This window comes from Brassica napus, chromosome C1 (genome assembly GCF_020379485.1).
Source record: "Brassica napus cultivar Da-Ae chromosome C1, Da-Ae, whole genome shotgun sequence".
Classification (NCBI taxonomy): domain Eukaryota; kingdom Viridiplantae; phylum Streptophyta; class Magnoliopsida; order Brassicales; family Brassicaceae; genus Brassica; species Brassica napus.
Genome location: NC_063444.1, coordinates 3,995,386 through 4,014,325, shown reverse-complemented (window position 1 = coordinate 4,014,325; position 18,940 = coordinate 3,995,386). Strand labels below are relative to the sequence as shown.

Sequence of the window (18,940 nt, the reverse complement as noted above, 5' to 3'; positions counted from 1 at the left end):
TAAATTTTCTTTTATTTTCATTTAGTTATGAGTGTGATTATGTTAAACAATCAGTGTTGTCTACATCAAATTTTAGTTATATAACTAAAAACGATATGTGAGCATATTCAGTATAATCGCTGATTTGATTCAGAGTTGAAATTTTTATAGTGTTATAATACTTTTAACACTTCTCTAAATTTAAATCTTGAGCATTATTAATTAAATCGATCAAAGTCAAACACAATAGAGAAACCTTGTTGAACCCATGGATCATAAGAGAAACCTTTACGGCTATATAATTTTCGTTTGATAGAGTACCGAAGTTATTTTATCAGGCTGACCGAAGAAATCAATTCTTTTAGCTAAATTGTTGAGTGGGAAAGGTTAAAAAGATTGTTTGATCAAATTGCAAGAGAAGTAAGTAAAAAGTAAGTAAAATGAAATTGGTAAACATGATGTGTGATGTATGTAACTATATAATTGTATTTTTTGTTTGCGTGTGTTTTATGTAAGCTTTTGTAAAAACAGTATGTAATAGCGTTTATGGTTTTACATAATGTTAGGGTGTGTGTAAGAATATTAATAGATTGCAGCGTATAACATATTACAGAGGTGTAGATGATCGTTTTTGTTGTATGTTTTTTTATAATTAAGAATCTATATATGATTGGTTGGTTAGTTGTGAGTTGCTCTTATTTGAGCTCTCAAGAGTGGGAATTTGATTCTGATGATTATAATGTGCAAGTTTGGTTTGGGCATTATATGATTGCATTTTGTTACAGTTCATGTTTGATATAGAATAGTTGATTCAAATTTTGAAAGTCTAAATCTATTTTGTTTTCTTTTTATTATAAATTAACACTTACATGTATATTAAGTAATTTATAGTTCAAATATTCCAATTTTTTAAAGGTTGTTGCATAGCTGTAAAGAAAATACCTTTGATGTAATCTATGACTTTTAAAACGCGGTTTTGTTTATTTTTTATTAAGTAAATAGCTTTGTTTTTTTCTATTTGTTTATTTATTTTTAACAGTTTTTTAATTTATTTATTTTTTGTTTTTATAAATGAATTATGATATTGTTAAAAAAATTCAATGTAGTTAATTTTATATTTTAAATAATTTTTTTATTTTATGGAACTAAAAAATATTCAACTAAACAATAAAGATGATGAAGACATATAGAAACTGTTTTTTTCTTGCATGTTGTTGAACACCGCAATTATTTTTTAATTGTCTCGAGCTCTCTTGAACGCTGGTTCGGAGCCAAGCATTAAGCTTAATGTCTTGTTCAAAGATATCTCTCCATCTAGTTCTGTTTCCGATCTATACTTTTGTTTAGGAGTACAATTTAACCACTTTACCATTACAACAGATTCTGTTAACCGATGATTCAGCTTCAACTTTGGGCTTCACCTAAAATGTGATAACAATATACCTTAAAACCAGTAGGAAGCTCATAACATGGAGAGAGAACACAAACTTCTTGTAATAAATTTCAACATAATAACTCTTGCGAAAATATACAACAACAGAGGAGACTGATTATATAAGGATGATCACAATATCCTGATTTATTTATTAACGGTGTGTTTTTTCTTAGCCGCTTCGTACTGTAAGAGAGATAAAAAAATGGAGAGTGCTCCTTCTGTAGAAACGATGTAACTCTCTATTTCTTGTTTGTGGGTTGCCGTGAACACAATCAACATATCTGCAAAAGAAATGTAAAAAAGATAACACAGCTTGGTCAAATATAATGTATTCCATTTAAATTAACTTAAATGGCCAAACAGAGAAGAGAAGCAAAGAAGCTAACCTCATTGAGCGAGTGACAAAGAGCTTCCTCTCCCAAAGATGAATAGATAGTAACCACAGTGACGTTGCGCCTGAAGCAACCCTGTAACGGAATGAACCACTCTTCTCTCATATCCGCAAAAATGGCGACACGTTCCTCCGATTTGTGTCCAATCTGAACCAAACCAGAAGCAAAACTACACACAGCTTCAAGCGTCTGCCCGAATGTCTTGCACTCATAATCACCAAATGAAGTTTCTCAAACACTTTCCCGTCTTTGCTAGTCTCGACCTCTCTAGCGATCAGCCTCCTGGTCCCGAGGGAAAACCTGTAGCTGTGGTTCTTGCACGAGATCTCGAAGAGCTCTGGGAGAGTGGAGATGTCTTCCCAGTGAGAGCTGACGGGATCTTTGAACCGGTGGTTCCTAACGGTATGACCTGGCTCTCCACCGACGTCCTCGTTTCTCGTCTTTCTTAGCGTTTGCGGACCAAAAGGGTTAAAGCTAGAGGGACAATGACACCAGCAGCGTAAGGAATCATCTTCCACTTCCTGAAAGCAATGGTAAACGTGTTTATTCACAAAATGTATACAGAGAGGAGCTAAAAGAGTACACATTAGTTAAAAGCAGAAGACAGTCTCGTAAAGTTAGAATCTTTTTAAATATGATTTAGATTTGAGACAGATAAGAGATAACAGAACAAAAGGAATAAATAAAAACAGAGATGTGGATGCTGCAACTTAGATTAAACTTCTTTGACATCAACATTATCTCATCTTTCATCATCGATTTTCACTCTCAAACAAAAGGTCCAATAACTATAAAACATTTTGTTACGTTATATGATTGACTCAGTCTATAAGTCCCACATTCAGTCCATGGGTTCCATTTTCGTAAATGGTGTTCTCTGAAAAACTCATTTAGATTTCTAGACGTATCAATCCTACAAAGAACGGAAAATTATGTGTTCAGTACAGTACTGCATCTCTAACTTTTCCTATAGGGTTACACTACGGCAAACACGAATTTCTTCTGGAGAATTCTTGAATCTAAATATGTACGTTGTTGCATATAGCTAACCAAATATTTAGGGTGAAGATAATCAGTGACCACAATTTTTAAATGGAAAATAATAGGGAAGATGAGAAGGCCAACCTTTTCACATCGGATAGTAGGGGGTGGGAAGTAACCATTCCAGCTGTTTAAGCTTATTCTTGTCCAGGAAGCAATTGTGTGATGATTATTTGTGGTGAAGACGCTTTTTTTTAGCAATATGAAGGAATTGTGTGAGGCAATGAAATTTGGGGAATTTATTGTCACTATTTATAGGATTGATCACTGAAATTCATAGAAGGTAGTGGTAGAGAAAATTAAATGTTACGTAGTGGGAGAGGTGGCTTGAAGAAAAAGTCACATCTCAAACTGTTTCAGAGATTAGGAAGATGCTCAGGCGTCGCCAACTCGCCTCTCGTCGCCAACTCGCCTCTCAAAGAAGAGGAGTGTCCGACCCCAAATTTTTTTCTACTTCATATGAGTTAGGGTTTTCTTTCATGGGCCATCGGACAGCATTAAACATATAAATTCATCAGCCCAAAATAACAATAGAAATAAGCCTAACCGTTATAAGCCCAAATAAATACAACATAAATGAAGTGATGCGTTTCATAGAAGACGGACACGTGTCGTCTCTATAGGAAAGGAGTTTCCACGTGGACACACAGGAGAGACACCAACAATTTTATATATATATAGATTACATTCTTTTTTCCACTATTCTTAAATTTTTATTAGTTATCTTTATAATAATAATTCGATAACATTTATTTTGCATATTAACCATAATATTTTACTTGGCTATTTGAGCTGGTATATACATCATAGTTTAGTTTTTATTGTTTTAAAAAAAACTATAATAATTTAACAGGTTTAAATAAAGTTGCTCGTACCAAGAATTCAAAACAGTTAACACATAGATTTTTTATTTGTCTATAGAATTAGTTATGCATGGATATTCGGGTACTCATTCAGGTACGGATTATTTTTCGGGTATCAGTTTTTTTGGGTTTTGAAAGTAGGCCCACTCGGATATTATAATTTTTTGGATGGATTTCGAGTCGAATCCACCCGGGTCTGGATCAATTCGGTTATGATGTATAGAACCTACAAAATATTCAAATAACCAATGTATCTAAGACAGGTTGAGAATATTTTACCAAAAAAGTATTACTTGATTCGGTTTGGATATTTTGAATACAATTGTTCCTATGGCTATATATAATAACAGTAATCATAAAAACAAATAGCAATATATAAAAACGTAATAACCGATATCCACGCGGACGTACGGATCAAACTCTAGTTATTTTTAAGAGTAAAAAGAGAAGTGATATTGGATTTAACTGAATTAGTTGTACATTAGATTTAGGAAATTAATAATTTAATTAGGAAAATACATTAAATACTTGAAGTTAAGTTTATTAATTACTTCAGTGGCATGAACTTGTAAATAAATGGTAATTTCTAGGGTGAATTCTTATTTGTACTTTATTAAAATAGATATTACGTACAATCCAAGACTGAAGCAAAACAATTAACAAACTACAAAATAAAGACATATAAACCAGATGTAGATCATGATTAATTGCATGAAACTAAATTTTATGATCATGTTGCAATAGCACTATGTCTACTAATTTCTTATAAGAAGTAAGCGATAACTACTGCCGGATCGGATATCCGGGCAATTTTAAGATATCCGGATCCGGATCCTTATCCGGATCCGGATCCTTATCCGGCGGATCCATAATTTTACTATCTTTATCCGGATCCGGGGTTCTCGGATATCCGGGTGTCGGATATCCTTCTAAAAATTATAATATCCGGCAAATATCCGGATCCGGATTTGGATCCTTAAAATAAATAAAAAAATAATATTAATATATAAAAAATTTTAAAAAAAAATTTAAAATAAAAAATATATAATGTTTTTAATTATTTCTATGTATAATATTACAAAATTTACATAAAATTTATATATACTATTATAAAAATAAAAATATATTAAATAAATTAATTTTTATATATGGATATTACTATTTTTGAAATAGTTATTAATAAAACTTACGGATCCGGATATCCGTACTAAAAAATTAAGGTATCCAGATCCGGCTTTGACGAATCCAACATTTTACTATCCGGATCCGGATTCGGTCCCTCCGGATATCCGGATTTTCGGATCGAATCTCGGATCGGATCGAATCTCGGATCGAATCCGGATCTCGGATAAAAATCCCAGGCCTATCCAGCAGTGCATGAGATGTCAAATCCTATTTTTTGAATCTTACAATATTTATGTAAACTGGGGTTTAGTGAAAAAAGTCCAAAACCTATCAAATATTATTGCGTGATTAAATATTCATAATTTTACAGTTACATAAAACATGTATATAGTATTCTAGTAAGGTCCAACATAGTCCACAAGGGTCCACATAGGCATTTTATTTACAAAGCAAACACCACAAATAGAAAACGGTGGAATGGACAGAGATTGAAAGTTTAAAAGTTTTGGGGTCGTTTTGCTAGATAATACATTTTCTATGAAGTTTTTGGTGAAACGTGAGGTGATAAAAGTTCTGTAGCTTTTTTTTTTTTTTTTTTTTTTTTTTTTCCGTCAACTTGTTTTGTTTCCATTAAGTTTTGTAGCTTATGGGAAGATATAAATAAAACAAACAATGATATTCTGTGGTTGGCAGTCGATTATACCATTTTCGGTAATATTTATTTATTTTAATTTTCATTTTCCTCCAACGATTACGTATCCACTGTTCCTTCTTCTTCATCTTCTTCTCCCGCACATCGCTTCGCTGCTGATCAATGGAGTCGATCCACTGTAATAGTTTCGCAAAACCTAATTTCTCCCTCAATCAGAGCCTTCGTAGAAAACACCTCTCCGTTCTCGACCGGAGAGATGATCCTTCGCGGCAAAGGAGGACGTTCTCAGCTGTACGGACTTCTAACCTCTCAGTCACCTCCGCGGCGGCGTCGACGGATGTTTCCACTTCCACTAGAAACGCCTCGATTGGGAACCGGAATCCGAAAGACGCCGCGATAATGACGACGGGGATGGAGAGAGTAGGCAAATCGAGCGCGGCGCTGGAGCAGCTGGACATCGAGCGAGGCGTTTGCATCCCTTTCCGAAAGTATTCTCCAGAGACTGTAATGATTGATTAATCGCCTCTAACGTATTCGTTTCGATTCACGCGTTTTATTACTGTTAATTTCATTGTTTGAATTCACTAATTGAATCGTTATGTTTTGTATTTTTAGGTGAAATTTTCACTGACTTTTGTGGAGTTTTTACTGATATGATGCTTTGGTGATTCAGGTGAGGAGTAAAGTGCTGGAATCAAGAGGATCAGTCGTCTCTCTTGCTTCACGAGGTGTGGAGATTGTTTGGAACCTGGGGCTGTATTGGTCTACCTTAGTGTATGATTTTTTGGTTGGGAGGGATGAGGAAGTCGTCCCGTTCCGTGCTAGGCAGCTTAGGAACCTTTTGTGTAACTTGGGGCCTTCTTTTATCAAAGCTGGACAGGTTCTTGCAAACAGACCTGATATCATCCGTGAAGATTACATGAACGAGCTCTGTATTCTTCAAGATGATGTTCCTCCATTCCCCAACGAGGTAAAGTTTTTAGAACTTTTGGAGGAATTTGTTGAGCAAGATGTTATCATGTGACTTTGTGTGATGGGGATTGAGGCTAAGTTGTGGAATGCTTTCCAGGTTGCTTTCAAGATTATTGAGGAAGAGTTAGGCCAACCTCTTGAGTCCCTGTTTAGCAAGATTTCTTCACAGACAATAGCGGCTGCGAGCTTGGGACAAGTTTATAGAGCTACTCTTCGTGCCACTGGAGAGGATGTTGCTATCAAGGTTCGAAATTAAATTATTTTACTCTAGTTTCTTCTTCGAAACTTGTGTGATTTAATATGGCTGTAATAAACTGAAACTGTCCTAAAGTTTGGTTTTAACATTTGTTTTTTATGTATATACAGGTGCAGAGACCACAGATAGAGCCCATAATCTACCGGGATCTCTTTCTCTTCCGAACCCTTGCCTCGTTCTTAAACGGATTTAGTCTACAGAAACTGGGCTGCAACGCAGAGCTAATAGTTGATGAATTTGGAGAAAAACTTTTGGAGGAGCTTGACTACACCTTGGTATCTCATATAATTTTTTTATTTGACACTCTATGCTTTGTTTGACTTAATGATCTGAGATAACGAGTCTTTCTATAATCCTAGTTAACCTTAAGTTCTTGTCTACAGGAAGCCAGGAACATTGAAGACTTTCTGGAGAACTTTAAAGATGACCCCACTGTCAAAATTCCTGGAGTATACAAGAATCTTTGTGGTCCGCGGGTTCTGGTAATGGAATGGATTGATGGTATTCGGTGTACTGACCCACAGGTATGACTTTCAAATAGGGGCCATCCCAGTACAAATTCTTTTATACCCTCTTAAAAAGTCATAAATAAAGTACACTCTTGAGTATTGACTCTTACTAACTGTACTCAGGCCATCAAGGATGCGGGACTTGATTTAAATGGATTCTTGACCGTTGGCGTGAGTGCTGCTCTAAGACAGCTGTTGGAATTCGGATTATTTCACGGAGATCCACATCCTGGAAATATCTTTGCAATGCAGGATGGGCGTATTGCTTATGTGGACTTTGGTAACGTTGCCGTTCTGAGTCAGGTAATTTGAGTTCAATGGTTCTAATGTATCTAGTAACCTTAACAAACAACATATGCCTCCTTTTCATAGTGATTTTCACATCTGTATATAGACTCTGTCACTCATAGTCTAACTAAATCCTTTCTTTCTCAGCAAAACAAGCAAATTTTGATTGATGCTGTTGTCCATGCGGTTAATGAGGACTATGGGGAGATGGCAAATGATTTCACTAGGCTCGGATTCTTGGCCAAGGGTACCGATGTTTCTCCTATTGTTCCAGCTTTAGAAGCCATCTGGCAGAATTCTGCCGGGAAAGGACTTGCAGATTTCAATTTCCGAAGTGTTACAGGTATGTACTGTTTCATGCATTCCCAGACAGAATAAATTGTTTTTCCTTCCACGTCCTAAACAAAGGTGTCACGTTTTTGTTGTTGCAGGCCAATTCAACAAGCTTGTGTACGACTTTCCCATCCGTATCCCGGAGCGGTTCTCTCTTGTTATTCGTTCTCTGCTTACGCAGGAGGGTATATGTTTCACACTGAAGCCTGATTTTAAATTTCTTGAGGTGAAGCTACATTTTGATTCCTTTCTTCAAGTATAGGGTTAGCTCACATAAATCCCGAAGTGAGCAGATACTAGCTACATGTTCACTGACATCTCCCTTCCACTCTAAAAGATTGCTATTTTTTTCTGTCTAGGTTGCTTATCCATATGTAGCAAAGCGCCTCCTAACGGATCCAAATCCCGCACTCCGGGAACGGTTGATACAGGTATAATGATAAGTGATGTCATCTCTCTTAAATGAAACGTCAAATTGTTATCCGCGTCACCTGAAATCAGAGATCTTGTTGCCACCACCGTTTCAGGTTCTATTCAAAGATGGTAATTTCCAATGGAAAAGGCTGGAAAACCTCATATCACTTGCAAAGGAAAACGTCGGCCAAATGAGTAGTAACCCTGCTCTACGAGTTAAGCGTGTGTAAGTAACCGAGTGTTGGATAAACATTCTTCCCAAATCTCAATGGGTCAATCCCGTGAAAAGCTTAAATACTAATGCATGTTTTTATGGATGATATTTTCAGGGAGAGCAAGCTTGATTTGACAGATACCATAAAGGATGGAGCTCGTCTTTTCCTCCTTGATGAAGGCATCCGCAGGAAACTTATTCTTGCACTCACAGAGGACTCAAAACTTCATGTAGAAGAGGTTTATACATTAAAACATCACCAGAGTTACCGGGCCTCTAAAGCTAAATCACTAACTTTACTTTTTTGATCTTTCAGCTTGTGGACGTATACAAATTGGTTGAAGAAGAAGTAGACATTCCCACACTGGCCATGCAAGTCGTGCAAGGTAGTATATTCCCCATCTGCCATTCTTATTGCCCCTGTAAACATGGGAACCTTGGGACATTGATTTATCACTTAATAGTTTTGTATGATTTTGAAGAAAAAAATAAATATATCCTTTGGCTTTGAATGCAGATTTACCGAATGTTTTTCGTGATTTCGTGCTGTCATGGAGCAACTCGGTGTTATCCGACAGATGATGAATCGGCTTCTCACCTTTGTAGGGGATCTTAAGAAGAGGAAAGAGGTAGTTTATCAGGGAGGAAAACGTAGATTAATACAGTTTAATCTTCGGTGCATTATACATGTTACGATAGTAATCTAAATACAGCATACATGTAATTATATAGAAGAAGAAGCACACACAAAACTTCACTTGTCGCTCCTTGTTTTATAGTCTTTGACGTTGTCTAATGTAAACATACACTAACATTAATCGACGTCATTCAAATCAAAGCTGTGTAGTGTTTGCACAAGACTGATTCCCATAACAATCTCTGGACGGACTCGAAAGAATTGTTATTAGTGTATCTTTTGCACTTTATGGCACGGATCTAAACTGGATCCATTATCTGGCGAGTTGCGACTACCCTCACATACTAAAGGGCCCATGAATTATGCAACTATCCATTGTCATTCGAACATACATGTTTGATATCTTATATTTTCAATTTATTTTAAACTACCTGCATCAAGTATAGAGGCCCAGTTAAAGCATAACATTTAGATATTTTTGATAGGAATTGTTAAAAACATTTTTTTTATATAGTCAAGGATTATTGACATGAAAAGAAGAAGGCCGCACAGAAAGATATAAAGACTTTTAAAAGAATATATATTGACATTTTCTCTTTATAAAACAAGAATCAAATATTATCCGCATTTCACATTCCTATGTAGTTTGAACATTGACTAAACTATTATCATCAATAAATAAATATAAACTATACAAATCAATATAATAAATACCATTTCAAGAAAGTGAAAAAAGTAAAAGGTAGTCACAAAACAATTCAGACCAATCAAACCCCTCTTTTAATAATGATTAAAGTACTTAAATGTACTATTTGTAAAAAAAAAAGAAAAAAAAAAAAAGACTCGGCTCGGCTCGGCTAGGCTTGTTCCGTTCCCTCTACCAACTGCGAGAAGCACTATCCCCACAAGAAACCCCATCTCGTCCTCTTCCCCTTGAAAACTGCCAATCTCAAAAAAGGTCAGCCTTCCTCTTCTTCGACTTTTCGATTCGATCATACTCCTCAAATCTCGCTTCTTCTTCTTCTTCTTCTTCTTCTTCTTCTTCTTCTTCTTCTTCTTCTTCTTCTCTCTCTGCTATTGTGCATATACTTAATACTTAAATTCGATTTGTTTCGTTAACTAATTGTTTTACCAATTCGCTTACTCGGATCCGCTTCTAGTTTTCGCTTTAAGGTTTGGATTCGATTTTTTCTTTGCTATGTGATCTGTTTATTGAAATCTCCATCCGAGTTGTCCTCGCATTCTTTATCCATTAGAGTCGTTTCACCAGCCTCGTTTACATTATACAGAGCAAGGAAATGACGTAGAAGAAGAAAGGGTTTTGAATCTCAAGTTTGGAACTTTATGGAACTCGTTTGCGAAAAGCAGCTTCAAGACTTTCACCTGATCATCAATTGGGATGATTTAGTTTGCCCCATTTGCCTAGACTCCCCTCACAACGGCGTCCTCCTCCAATGCTCTTCTTACCAAAACGGATGCCGTGCCTTCGTCTGCAACACGGATCACCTCCACTCCAACTGCTTAGACCGTTTCATCACCGCCTGTTCCACAGACTCACCTCCCTCTCCTGCTCCTGAAGATGACGACGATGAGACACTGTCTAAGGTTTTGGAAGAGAGCTGCAAACCAGTGTGCCCGCTCTGCAGAGGAGAGGTCACCGGGTGGGTTGTTGTGGAGGAAGCTCGTGTTCTCCTCGACGAGAAGCACCGTTCTTGCGAGGAAGAGGGGTGTAGATTTATTGGAACTTACACCGAGCTTCGCCAGCACGCTAAGTCAGAGCATCCTGACTCTCGCCCTTCCAAGATCGATCCCGCGAGGAAGCTAGACTGGGATAATTTCCAGCAGTCGTCTGAGATCATCGACGTGCTGAGCACGATCCACTCCGAGGTTCCGAGAGGTGTGGTGTTGGGAGACTATGTGATCGAGTATGGAGATGATGATGGTGATGGTGGCACTGGAGATGAGTTCGAGGAGGGTCCTGGCAATGAAGGGAGTAGTAGCTGGTGGACGTCTTGTATACTGTATAAAATGTTTGATAATATAAGGAATGCGAGGAGGAACAGGAGGAGGGCGAGGATGCTGGGTGAGAGTAGGAGTAGGAGAGGGAGTCGCCGCTCTAGCTATGATAATTCGAACTCTGATGACAGCTCGGTGGCGTCGTTTGAGTTCCCAGTGTATAGAGTAGATGAGATCGATGATGAGTTTGTAACAACAAATGGACTTAACAGAAGTAACGCTATGCATCCAAGGTTAGAATCATTTAGAGGCACCACTTGATTTGGATTTTGTTGTTGTGTCTACATGATAGACGTTGTTTAATGCTATAGGTTCTCTCTGGTTTACAATTCAAGAAGGCGTCGTTCTCGCTTCTATGCAAATTAGGTATTATTCAATGCTGTCTCTATGCTCTTGATTCTATCTTCTTGCTGGTTTCTTACGTTTTCTATTGACTTCTTGTTTTCTTTTTCTTTTATCAGTCAGCTGGAAATTGAAGTTGGAAGCAAATGAAGCAGACCAGCCTATTCGTAGCCAGTGTTCTTGGTTTTGGACCTCTGTTTTCTTTAATTTCAGTACAAATTTTATTTAGGTTTGTTTGTCTTGTGACATGTACTCGCAGTTGCAGCCTTGTACAAAAACGTAAACAAGAAAAAACCAAAAAAGCTTTTTTGGATATTGTACATTGTTTGGTTGCTGCAGCAATGTTTAACATTTACTATTTTACTAAACACTATGTTAAGATCCGCGCCTTGCGCAGAATCAACATTATATATATAAATTATTTTATGTGTTAAATATTTTTACATATTATGAAATAACAAATATATATTAAATAATTAAAAGTCAGTAACTATTACATATATAATTAAATTGGTGCAAACATATAAATCAATTTTATTAATCCAAAAAATATTTTTTTTATATTTGATAGGATATGTTATTAAATTTAAATGATACTAAAATAGATAATATATTTTAGTATATTTTTAATATTAATGTCTATTAAATGATGATTTCTACTCATATAGTTTTTTGATCATTTGTATTTTTTATAGAAAAAAATTTAAATTACTGATAACAAAATTTTCATTGTGGGATTAATAGTTTTAGTAATTTATTATTTAAAAAAAAATAAGTTGTCAATGATCGTTCAAAACTTTTATCAAAAAAATTGTTCAAAGTAAATTTTGAATCTAAAATATTGTATTTTATATGGTTTATAGTTTAATTTAAAACGCTATATATATTAATCCAATAATTAATTAAATTAGAATTTTTACTTATATAATTTTTGTAATCATTTGTATTTTTTCATAACAAAAATTTTAAACCATGGATCATAAAATTTGAATGTGAAACTTTTAACAGTTTTAGTAATTTATAGCTGTTTGTAAAAATTCAAAATATAACCTATAAATAAAAATTAGCTGTTTGTAAAAATTCAAAATATAACCTATAAATAAAAATTTAATTTTTTTTATATGGTTATTGTGGTTGTTTAATTTATTTAATAGTTTAAAATTAAACAAATATGATAGAAGATACAATATTTTTTATCAAATCTTTATTATTCAAAATCATTAATTGCCATATATACTTTAGCCACATTAGGCAATTCCGTAAATTTTATTTAAAGAAATAATAAAATACATTAATGATGAATTTATTGTTAGTTTAATAAAAATCTTATTATATAATTATATAATTATATGGACCAACATATTTCTCTAATGATTCTAAGAATCATTCTAGTGATGACATGTGGATACAAAAAGAAGTTATAATGCTTCTCAAATAATATATAGGGGATGTAACTTTATTAGTTATGTTTTTAAAGCTCAGTCTTATTATCACAAACACAACTTTGTCAAAGTACATGGAACAGTCGCACAATTCAAAAGGACAAAGCTCAGAGAGCTAATAAGGAACATTGTTGGGCAAGTTTCTTATGACGTTACTCTTCATTGCCATCTTGGTACGCATTGTCTCGCCTCTCTTGTTCATCTCCTTGAGCGCTTTCATCTTCACTCTATCCTCTTTCGATGGCACTGTCTTCAGACCAAGGCTCTTGTACCTGAGCATTAACCAATTATGGAAAATAACCTTAGTTAAGATTAACTTGATGATTCTCTAGTTTAATAGGTTGAATGATCGATCGGTTTGAGAGACAAACCTTGAAGACAGAGAGGCAACAATCTGGTTACTGTTTTGAGAACTTGGGCGCGGCTTCTGTCTATAGTAACGCATGAATTCACGTGACCCCAGAGTCCTAGACGTTGTTGTGTTCTCAGATCTCTCGGTGATCACGAGCTCAGAACCACCAACGAGTTCTACAGCGTTGTCTGTTTCACCAGCTACAACTATCTGGTCTCCAGTTTCATCAACATAACTGCTCAAATATGATAGATAATGCATTAAGATTTGGCACAAAAAGAGGGATACAAGAATAATAAAGATACTAGTAGAAACCTGCTGCTGTAGTCGTAGAACTCTTCTAGTTCAGCATCTTCCTCATCATCACCATCACCATAATGCAATTTGCAATGACTCTTTGCTTCCATATGCTTTCTTACAGCCTCTAAGCTGCTGAATGCATGGCACAGCTCGCTGCAGTAGAGACACATGTAGTCTCTCTTGACCTGAATGATGATCCATGGTATAAAGAGTAAATAGGAGTTTCAAAAAGTCCAAAAGCTTTACAAGAATGCTAAACGGATGAGAGTCCGAACCTTAAGACCGAGGTAAGTGAGAAGCCCTTCAGGATCTTTTAGATACTCAACATCCGGAACGAAGAAGCCATGGTGCTTATGCATGTGAACCATACAGATCTCTAAAGTCTTATGTTTCTTGTCACACATCAAACAACAGGTTGGATCCAGCTCATAAGCATCATCTTCATCCATATCATCCTCACCAGCTCCTGACTCATTCACATTCAACTTAGACAAAGCCTCCGAGGCCTCTTCCTCAGCATCAGCAGCCATTTCCTCATCTGAATCAGCCTCCACCCACTCATCATCACTCTCCTCATTCTCTTTATTCTTGAAACGGCGAGTAAGCGGCGTGACTATCGCTACATCCTCATCTCCGTTGCTTGTTTCCCCTTGCGAAACACGCAAAACGTGGCTCCGAGACTTGAGATGCTGCTCATGAGCCTTGGAGCTCCTGTAGCCTTTACCACAGACCCCGCAGGTGTAAAGCATAGGCGCTTCATCTGATTTGCCTTTCTCCAGAGCAAGAGCAGATTGTCTCGCCTCAAACAACTCTTCCGTAACCCCGGGAACTCCAGCTACCTAAACGTATCCAAAACCTCAACATCAAGAACAATGATAAAGTGAAACCATTTCGATAAAAGAAATGATAAAGTTTTGATTTTTTTTGCTCAGAAGCTTTCATTTTTATCTTAAGCAAAACCATCGGAATAGAATTTTCCGACGAACAAATAATAAACCGACAAAAATATATGACCTTGCGCTTGAGATTGTAACGGTGCCAATCGGAGCTGTAATGGAGCTTTCGTTCAGCTTCGTTCTCGAACTCCATGTTACACGCGTTACATGTTAAGCCCGGCATCTCTCACCAGCTCGATCGATTCCGATGAGCGAAAGAACAGAAATGAACAGATCAATCGATTCCAAATGGTTTTGCTCGTTTCGTTTTGATGATGTTATGGGGAAAAGCTGCTAAGTTTCTAGTGGGCCTAAGGTTTTGTTGTTATTGGGCTTAAACTGTTAAAGCCCGTTGAATAAATGAACAGCAGGTTTATCCAATATCCAATACCAAAAAAAATAATAAACAGAAATTCATTTAAGAAATTAAATAAACGAAAAAAAGTTGTTCATTTTATTCTTCATAAAAAAAATAGAAGAGTAGATTTTTTTTCAAAAATTTCGTTCGTTCATGAAAAATTTAAAAGAATAGAGTAAGATCTATCTTGACCAAAAATTTAATCTAATTGGTAGTATAAAATTTGAAAAACAAATAATTGACCATAATATTTTTTTTTTCCTAAAATATTGTCATCAATCTATATTATTAAAACTGAAGTATCTTTTGATACTATTTGGAAACGTAGATAGTAAATTAAAAGTAAGTTGTTTGGAAACATTGATAGCAGATTAAATATTTTTTTTATTTACATATTTAGTTACTGTATTTCTTTCTCATTTACAGATTCTGGAAACACATATAGTAGATTAAATATTTTTTTTTATTTACACATTTAGCAATTGTATTTCTTTTTTAATTACAAATCTGTCAATTCACTTAAAATCAAAAATTTAAATTAATTAATTACAATGAATTGTTATTTCTTTTTTCTGAAAATAAAAAACACAAATTGTAATATATAGTATATATTAATCTGCTACAATACAATTTTCAAGAAACCCAAATATCATAAAATTAATAATAATTCATAAAACCTACTCTCAAAAAATTAAATCATTTTTAAATAAATAAACAAAAAAAATCAATAGGTTAATATATGAATATTACAATTACATCAAATTGCATCAAGTTAAATATAATATTACGTACAGATAAAAAAATATCAAACATCTAATCTATTAAAACAAAAGTACACTTATAGAATAACCCTAAAAGTTACACAATATTTACAGCCAAATGCCATTAAGAATTAAATTAATCTCACATTAAAAATGATTGTCTTTTCTACATATTCATTGTTTTTCTAAAATAACTCAAACGAACTACAAACAAGGAAACAAATTATTAATAACTCAAACGAACTATATTGTTTTCCTAAATGTGATTTCCACGACTATAATAAAGGAACTACATTAATTTAGAATCCAGAATATTAAAACAAGCAGAAAATCTTTGATTTACGTCTATAATAAAAGAACAAGCATAAAAACTTAGATAAACATTTATGGAATAAGCACAAGATCTTATCACGTTTTTACATTCTTTTTTTTTTTACTTTTCAAAATTACTTCATTAATTTTATTTACCATTATAATTCAATGTCATTTATTTTACGTATTAACCATAGTAATTTCACGTGTCAAAATGAAATTACTCCATTAGTGACAAGAAGTCAAACCGGTTAACAAATTTATTTTTATTTGTTTACTAGATCATTTAGACATGGTCATTCATGTATTCGTTCAGATACATATCAATATTTATGGATATCGAGTTTTTAGATTTAAAGTTAAACTATGTTCGGGTATTATAAATTTTCGAAAATGGTTCAGTTTGGATTCTTCTGGATCCGGGTAAGTTTGTAGGAACCTAAAAATATCTAAATAACTTATATGTTTTAAGAATATCACTAAAAAATTTATAAAAAGATAAAAATAAAACCCGCACGGATGTGCGGGTCAAGCTCGAGTCTATATTATAATATAATATATTCTACACTAAATACATTTTACAAAACATAAAAATATAAATGGACATTTTATAAAATTAATGGTTTATAAATTTACATTGAACGCAAATTAAATCTAACAGCCGTGCGGGGGCGGATCAAGATATAATTGGCCTTAATGTGGAAAACAAACATGAATTCATTTTAAAAATTAATAATAATTCATAAAACCTACTCTCAAAAAATTAAATCATTTTTAAATAAATAAACAAAAAAAATCAATAGGTTAATATATGAATATTACAATTACATCAAATTGCATCAAGTTAAATATAATATTACGTACAGATAAAAAAATATCAAACATCTAATCTATTAAAACAAAAGTACACTTATAGAATAACCCTAAAAGTTACACAATATTTACAGCCAAATGCCATTAAGAATTAAATTAATCTCACATTAAAAATGATTGTCTTTTCTACATATTCATTGTTTTTCTAAAATAACTCAAACGAACTACAAACAAGGAAACAAATTATTAATAACTCAAACGAACTATATTGTTTTCCTAAATGTGATTTCCACGACTATAATAAAGGAACTACATTAATTTAGAATCCAGAATATTAAAACAAGCAGAAAATCTTTGATTTACGTCTATAATAAAAGAACAAGCATAAAAACTTAGATAAACATTTATGGAATAAGCACAAGATCTTATCACGTTTTTACATTCTTTTTTTTTTTACTTTTCAAAATTACTTCATTAATTTTATTTACCATTATAATTCAATGTCATTTATTTTACGTATTAACCATAGTAATTTCACGTGTCAAAATGAAATTACTCCATTAGTGACAAGAAGTCAAACCGGTTAACAAATTTATTTTTATTTGTTTACTAGATCATTTAGACATGGTCATTCATGTATTCGTTCAGATACATATCAATATTTATGGATATCGAGTTTTTAGATTTAAAGTTAAACTATGTTCGGGTATTATAAATTTTCGAAAATGGTTCAGTTTGGATTCTTCTGGATCCGGGTAAGTTTGTAGGAACCTAAAAATATCTAAATAACTTATATGTTTTAAGAATATCACTAAAAAATTTATAAAAAGATAAAAATAAAACCCGCACGGATGTGCGGGTCAAGCTCGAGTCTATATTATAATATAATATATTCTACACTAAATACATTTTACAAAACATAAAAATATAAATGGACATTTTATAAAATTAATGGTTTATAAATTTACATTGAACGCAAATTAAATCTAACAGCCGTGCGGGGGCGGATCAAGATATAATTGGCCTTAATGTGGAAAACAAACATGAATTCATTTTAAAAAATGACTAGATTTTTTAACCGCGCTACGCGCGGATAAGATATTATATGTATTTCTCAATTCTAAAAAAATAATGCATAATATTGTATTACATTATTTAAAGAATATAAAATAAGACTACATAACATAAATATATTTTTAAAATTTTCTTTGTGGAAATCATTATGTTGTTTGATTGTTGTACTTGATTCAAATGTTTACATAGTTATTTGTGATGGATGAATAACTATATTTTTATTATCAGTAAATAATATATATATATATATATTATATAATATAAGAATAATAAAATTATTTACTTTTAAAACAAACTTGTCTCATGGTGGGGACTCGATTATAGACATATCATATTCGAATAAGACACTTTTACAGTTATCAATTTTCTTAACAGTCAAGAAACAAATCTGAATATCAAAACATTATCTCATACAATCTCTTTGTGAAATAACTGCTCTGAAGAAATTGAATTTAGGCATCAAAAAAGGCTGGAAATGAATGTGGAGATGTGTTATCTAAGTCAGCTTTACAAAATACTATTCATAGTTCATATATCATTTATGTCCATCCTTTCTTAAACATCTTGAAATAAATGATGCTAATTAATAATAAACTTTTGGCTGGAAAAAAAATCAAATTTGTCTAATTATCGCTTAATTTGTCTAACTGATATATATGTATTTCTTAATTATAAAAAAATAATGTATAATATTATATTACATTATTTAAAAAATATAAAATAAGACTACCTAACATAAAAATATTTTTTAAATTTTCTTTGTGGAAATCATTATGTTGTTTGATTGTTGTACTTGATTCACATATTTGCATAGATATTTGTGATAGATGAAAAACTATATTTTTATTATCAGTAAATAATATATATTTATTATATAATATAAGAAAAATGAAATTATTTATTTTTAAAGAAAGTTGTCTTATGTTGGGGATTCGGTTATAGACATATAATATTCGAATGAGACATTTCTACAGTTATCAATCTTCTTAAAAGTAAAGAAACAAATCTGAATATCAAAACAATATCTCATACGATCTCTTTGTGGAATAACTGATCTGAAGAAATTGAATTTATGCATCAAAAAGAACTGAAAATGATGTGCAGATGTGTTATCTAAGTCAGCTT

The 18,940-nt window shown here is 33.3% G+C and overlaps 3 protein-coding genes and 1 long non-coding RNA gene across 5 annotated transcripts; 2 read left to right on the top strand and 2 right to left on the bottom strand.

Annotated features, from left to right (window-relative positions):
• Window positions 1–1,457: 1,457 nt before the first annotated feature.
• On the bottom strand, window positions 1,458–3,320 carry LOC106381068. The gene is made up of 3 exons (XR_001276466.3): window positions 2,932–3,320; window positions 1,801–2,327; window positions 1,458–1,695 (listed from the first exon to the last, which is right to left on the bottom strand). It is a non-coding gene; the product is annotated as an uncharacterized LOC106381068 (long non-coding RNA).
• Window positions 3,321–5,548: 2,228 nt separating this feature from the next.
• LOC106375425 (protein ACTIVITY OF BC1 COMPLEX KINASE 1, chloroplastic) lies at window positions 5,549–9,311 on the top strand. Its single transcript, XM_013815328.3, has 13 exons — window positions 5,549–5,991; window positions 6,161–6,457; window positions 6,557–6,703; window positions 6,826–6,990; window positions 7,099–7,239; window positions 7,348–7,527; window positions 7,660–7,855; window positions 7,944–8,071; window positions 8,205–8,276; window positions 8,373–8,485; window positions 8,589–8,712; window positions 8,790–8,859; window positions 8,991–9,311. The coding sequence occupies exons 1-13, from the start codon at window positions 5,650–5,652 to the stop codon at window positions 9,053–9,055; spliced, it is 2,040 nt and encodes a 679-aa protein (XP_013670782.1). The 5' UTR covers window positions 5,549–5,649; the 3' UTR covers window positions 9,056–9,311.
• Window positions 9,312–9,932: 621 nt separating this feature from the next.
• LOC106375423 lies at window positions 9,933–11,783 on the top strand. 2 transcript variants are annotated; one of them, XM_048745273.1, is made up of 4 exons: window positions 9,933–10,068; window positions 10,400–11,359; window positions 11,438–11,492; window positions 11,588–11,783. In XM_048745273.1, the coding sequence occupies exons 2-3, from the start codon at window positions 10,455–10,457 to the stop codon at window positions 11,490–11,492; spliced, it is 960 nt and encodes a 319-aa protein (XP_048601230.1). In that variant the 5' UTR covers window positions 9,933–10,068; window positions 10,400–10,454; the 3' UTR covers window positions 11,588–11,783. The 2 variants fall into 2 exon arrangements, with proteins under 2 accessions (XP_048601230.1, XP_013670777.1); XM_013815323.3 differs by having other exon boundaries at window positions 10,046–10,283.
• Window positions 11,784–12,908: 1,125 nt separating this feature from the next.
• Window positions 12,909–14,817, bottom strand: LOC106375422 (cytoplasmic 60S subunit biogenesis factor REI1 homolog 1-like). The gene is made up of 5 exons (XM_013815322.3): window positions 14,577–14,817; window positions 13,838–14,401; window positions 13,578–13,747; window positions 13,282–13,497; window positions 12,909–13,182 (listed from the first exon to the last, which is right to left on the bottom strand). The coding sequence occupies exons 1-5, from the start codon at window positions 14,679–14,681 to the stop codon at window positions 13,026–13,028; spliced, it is 1,212 nt and encodes a 403-aa protein (XP_013670776.2). The 5' UTR covers window positions 14,682–14,817; the 3' UTR covers window positions 12,909–13,025.
• Window positions 14,818–18,940: the final 4,123 nt, after the last annotated feature.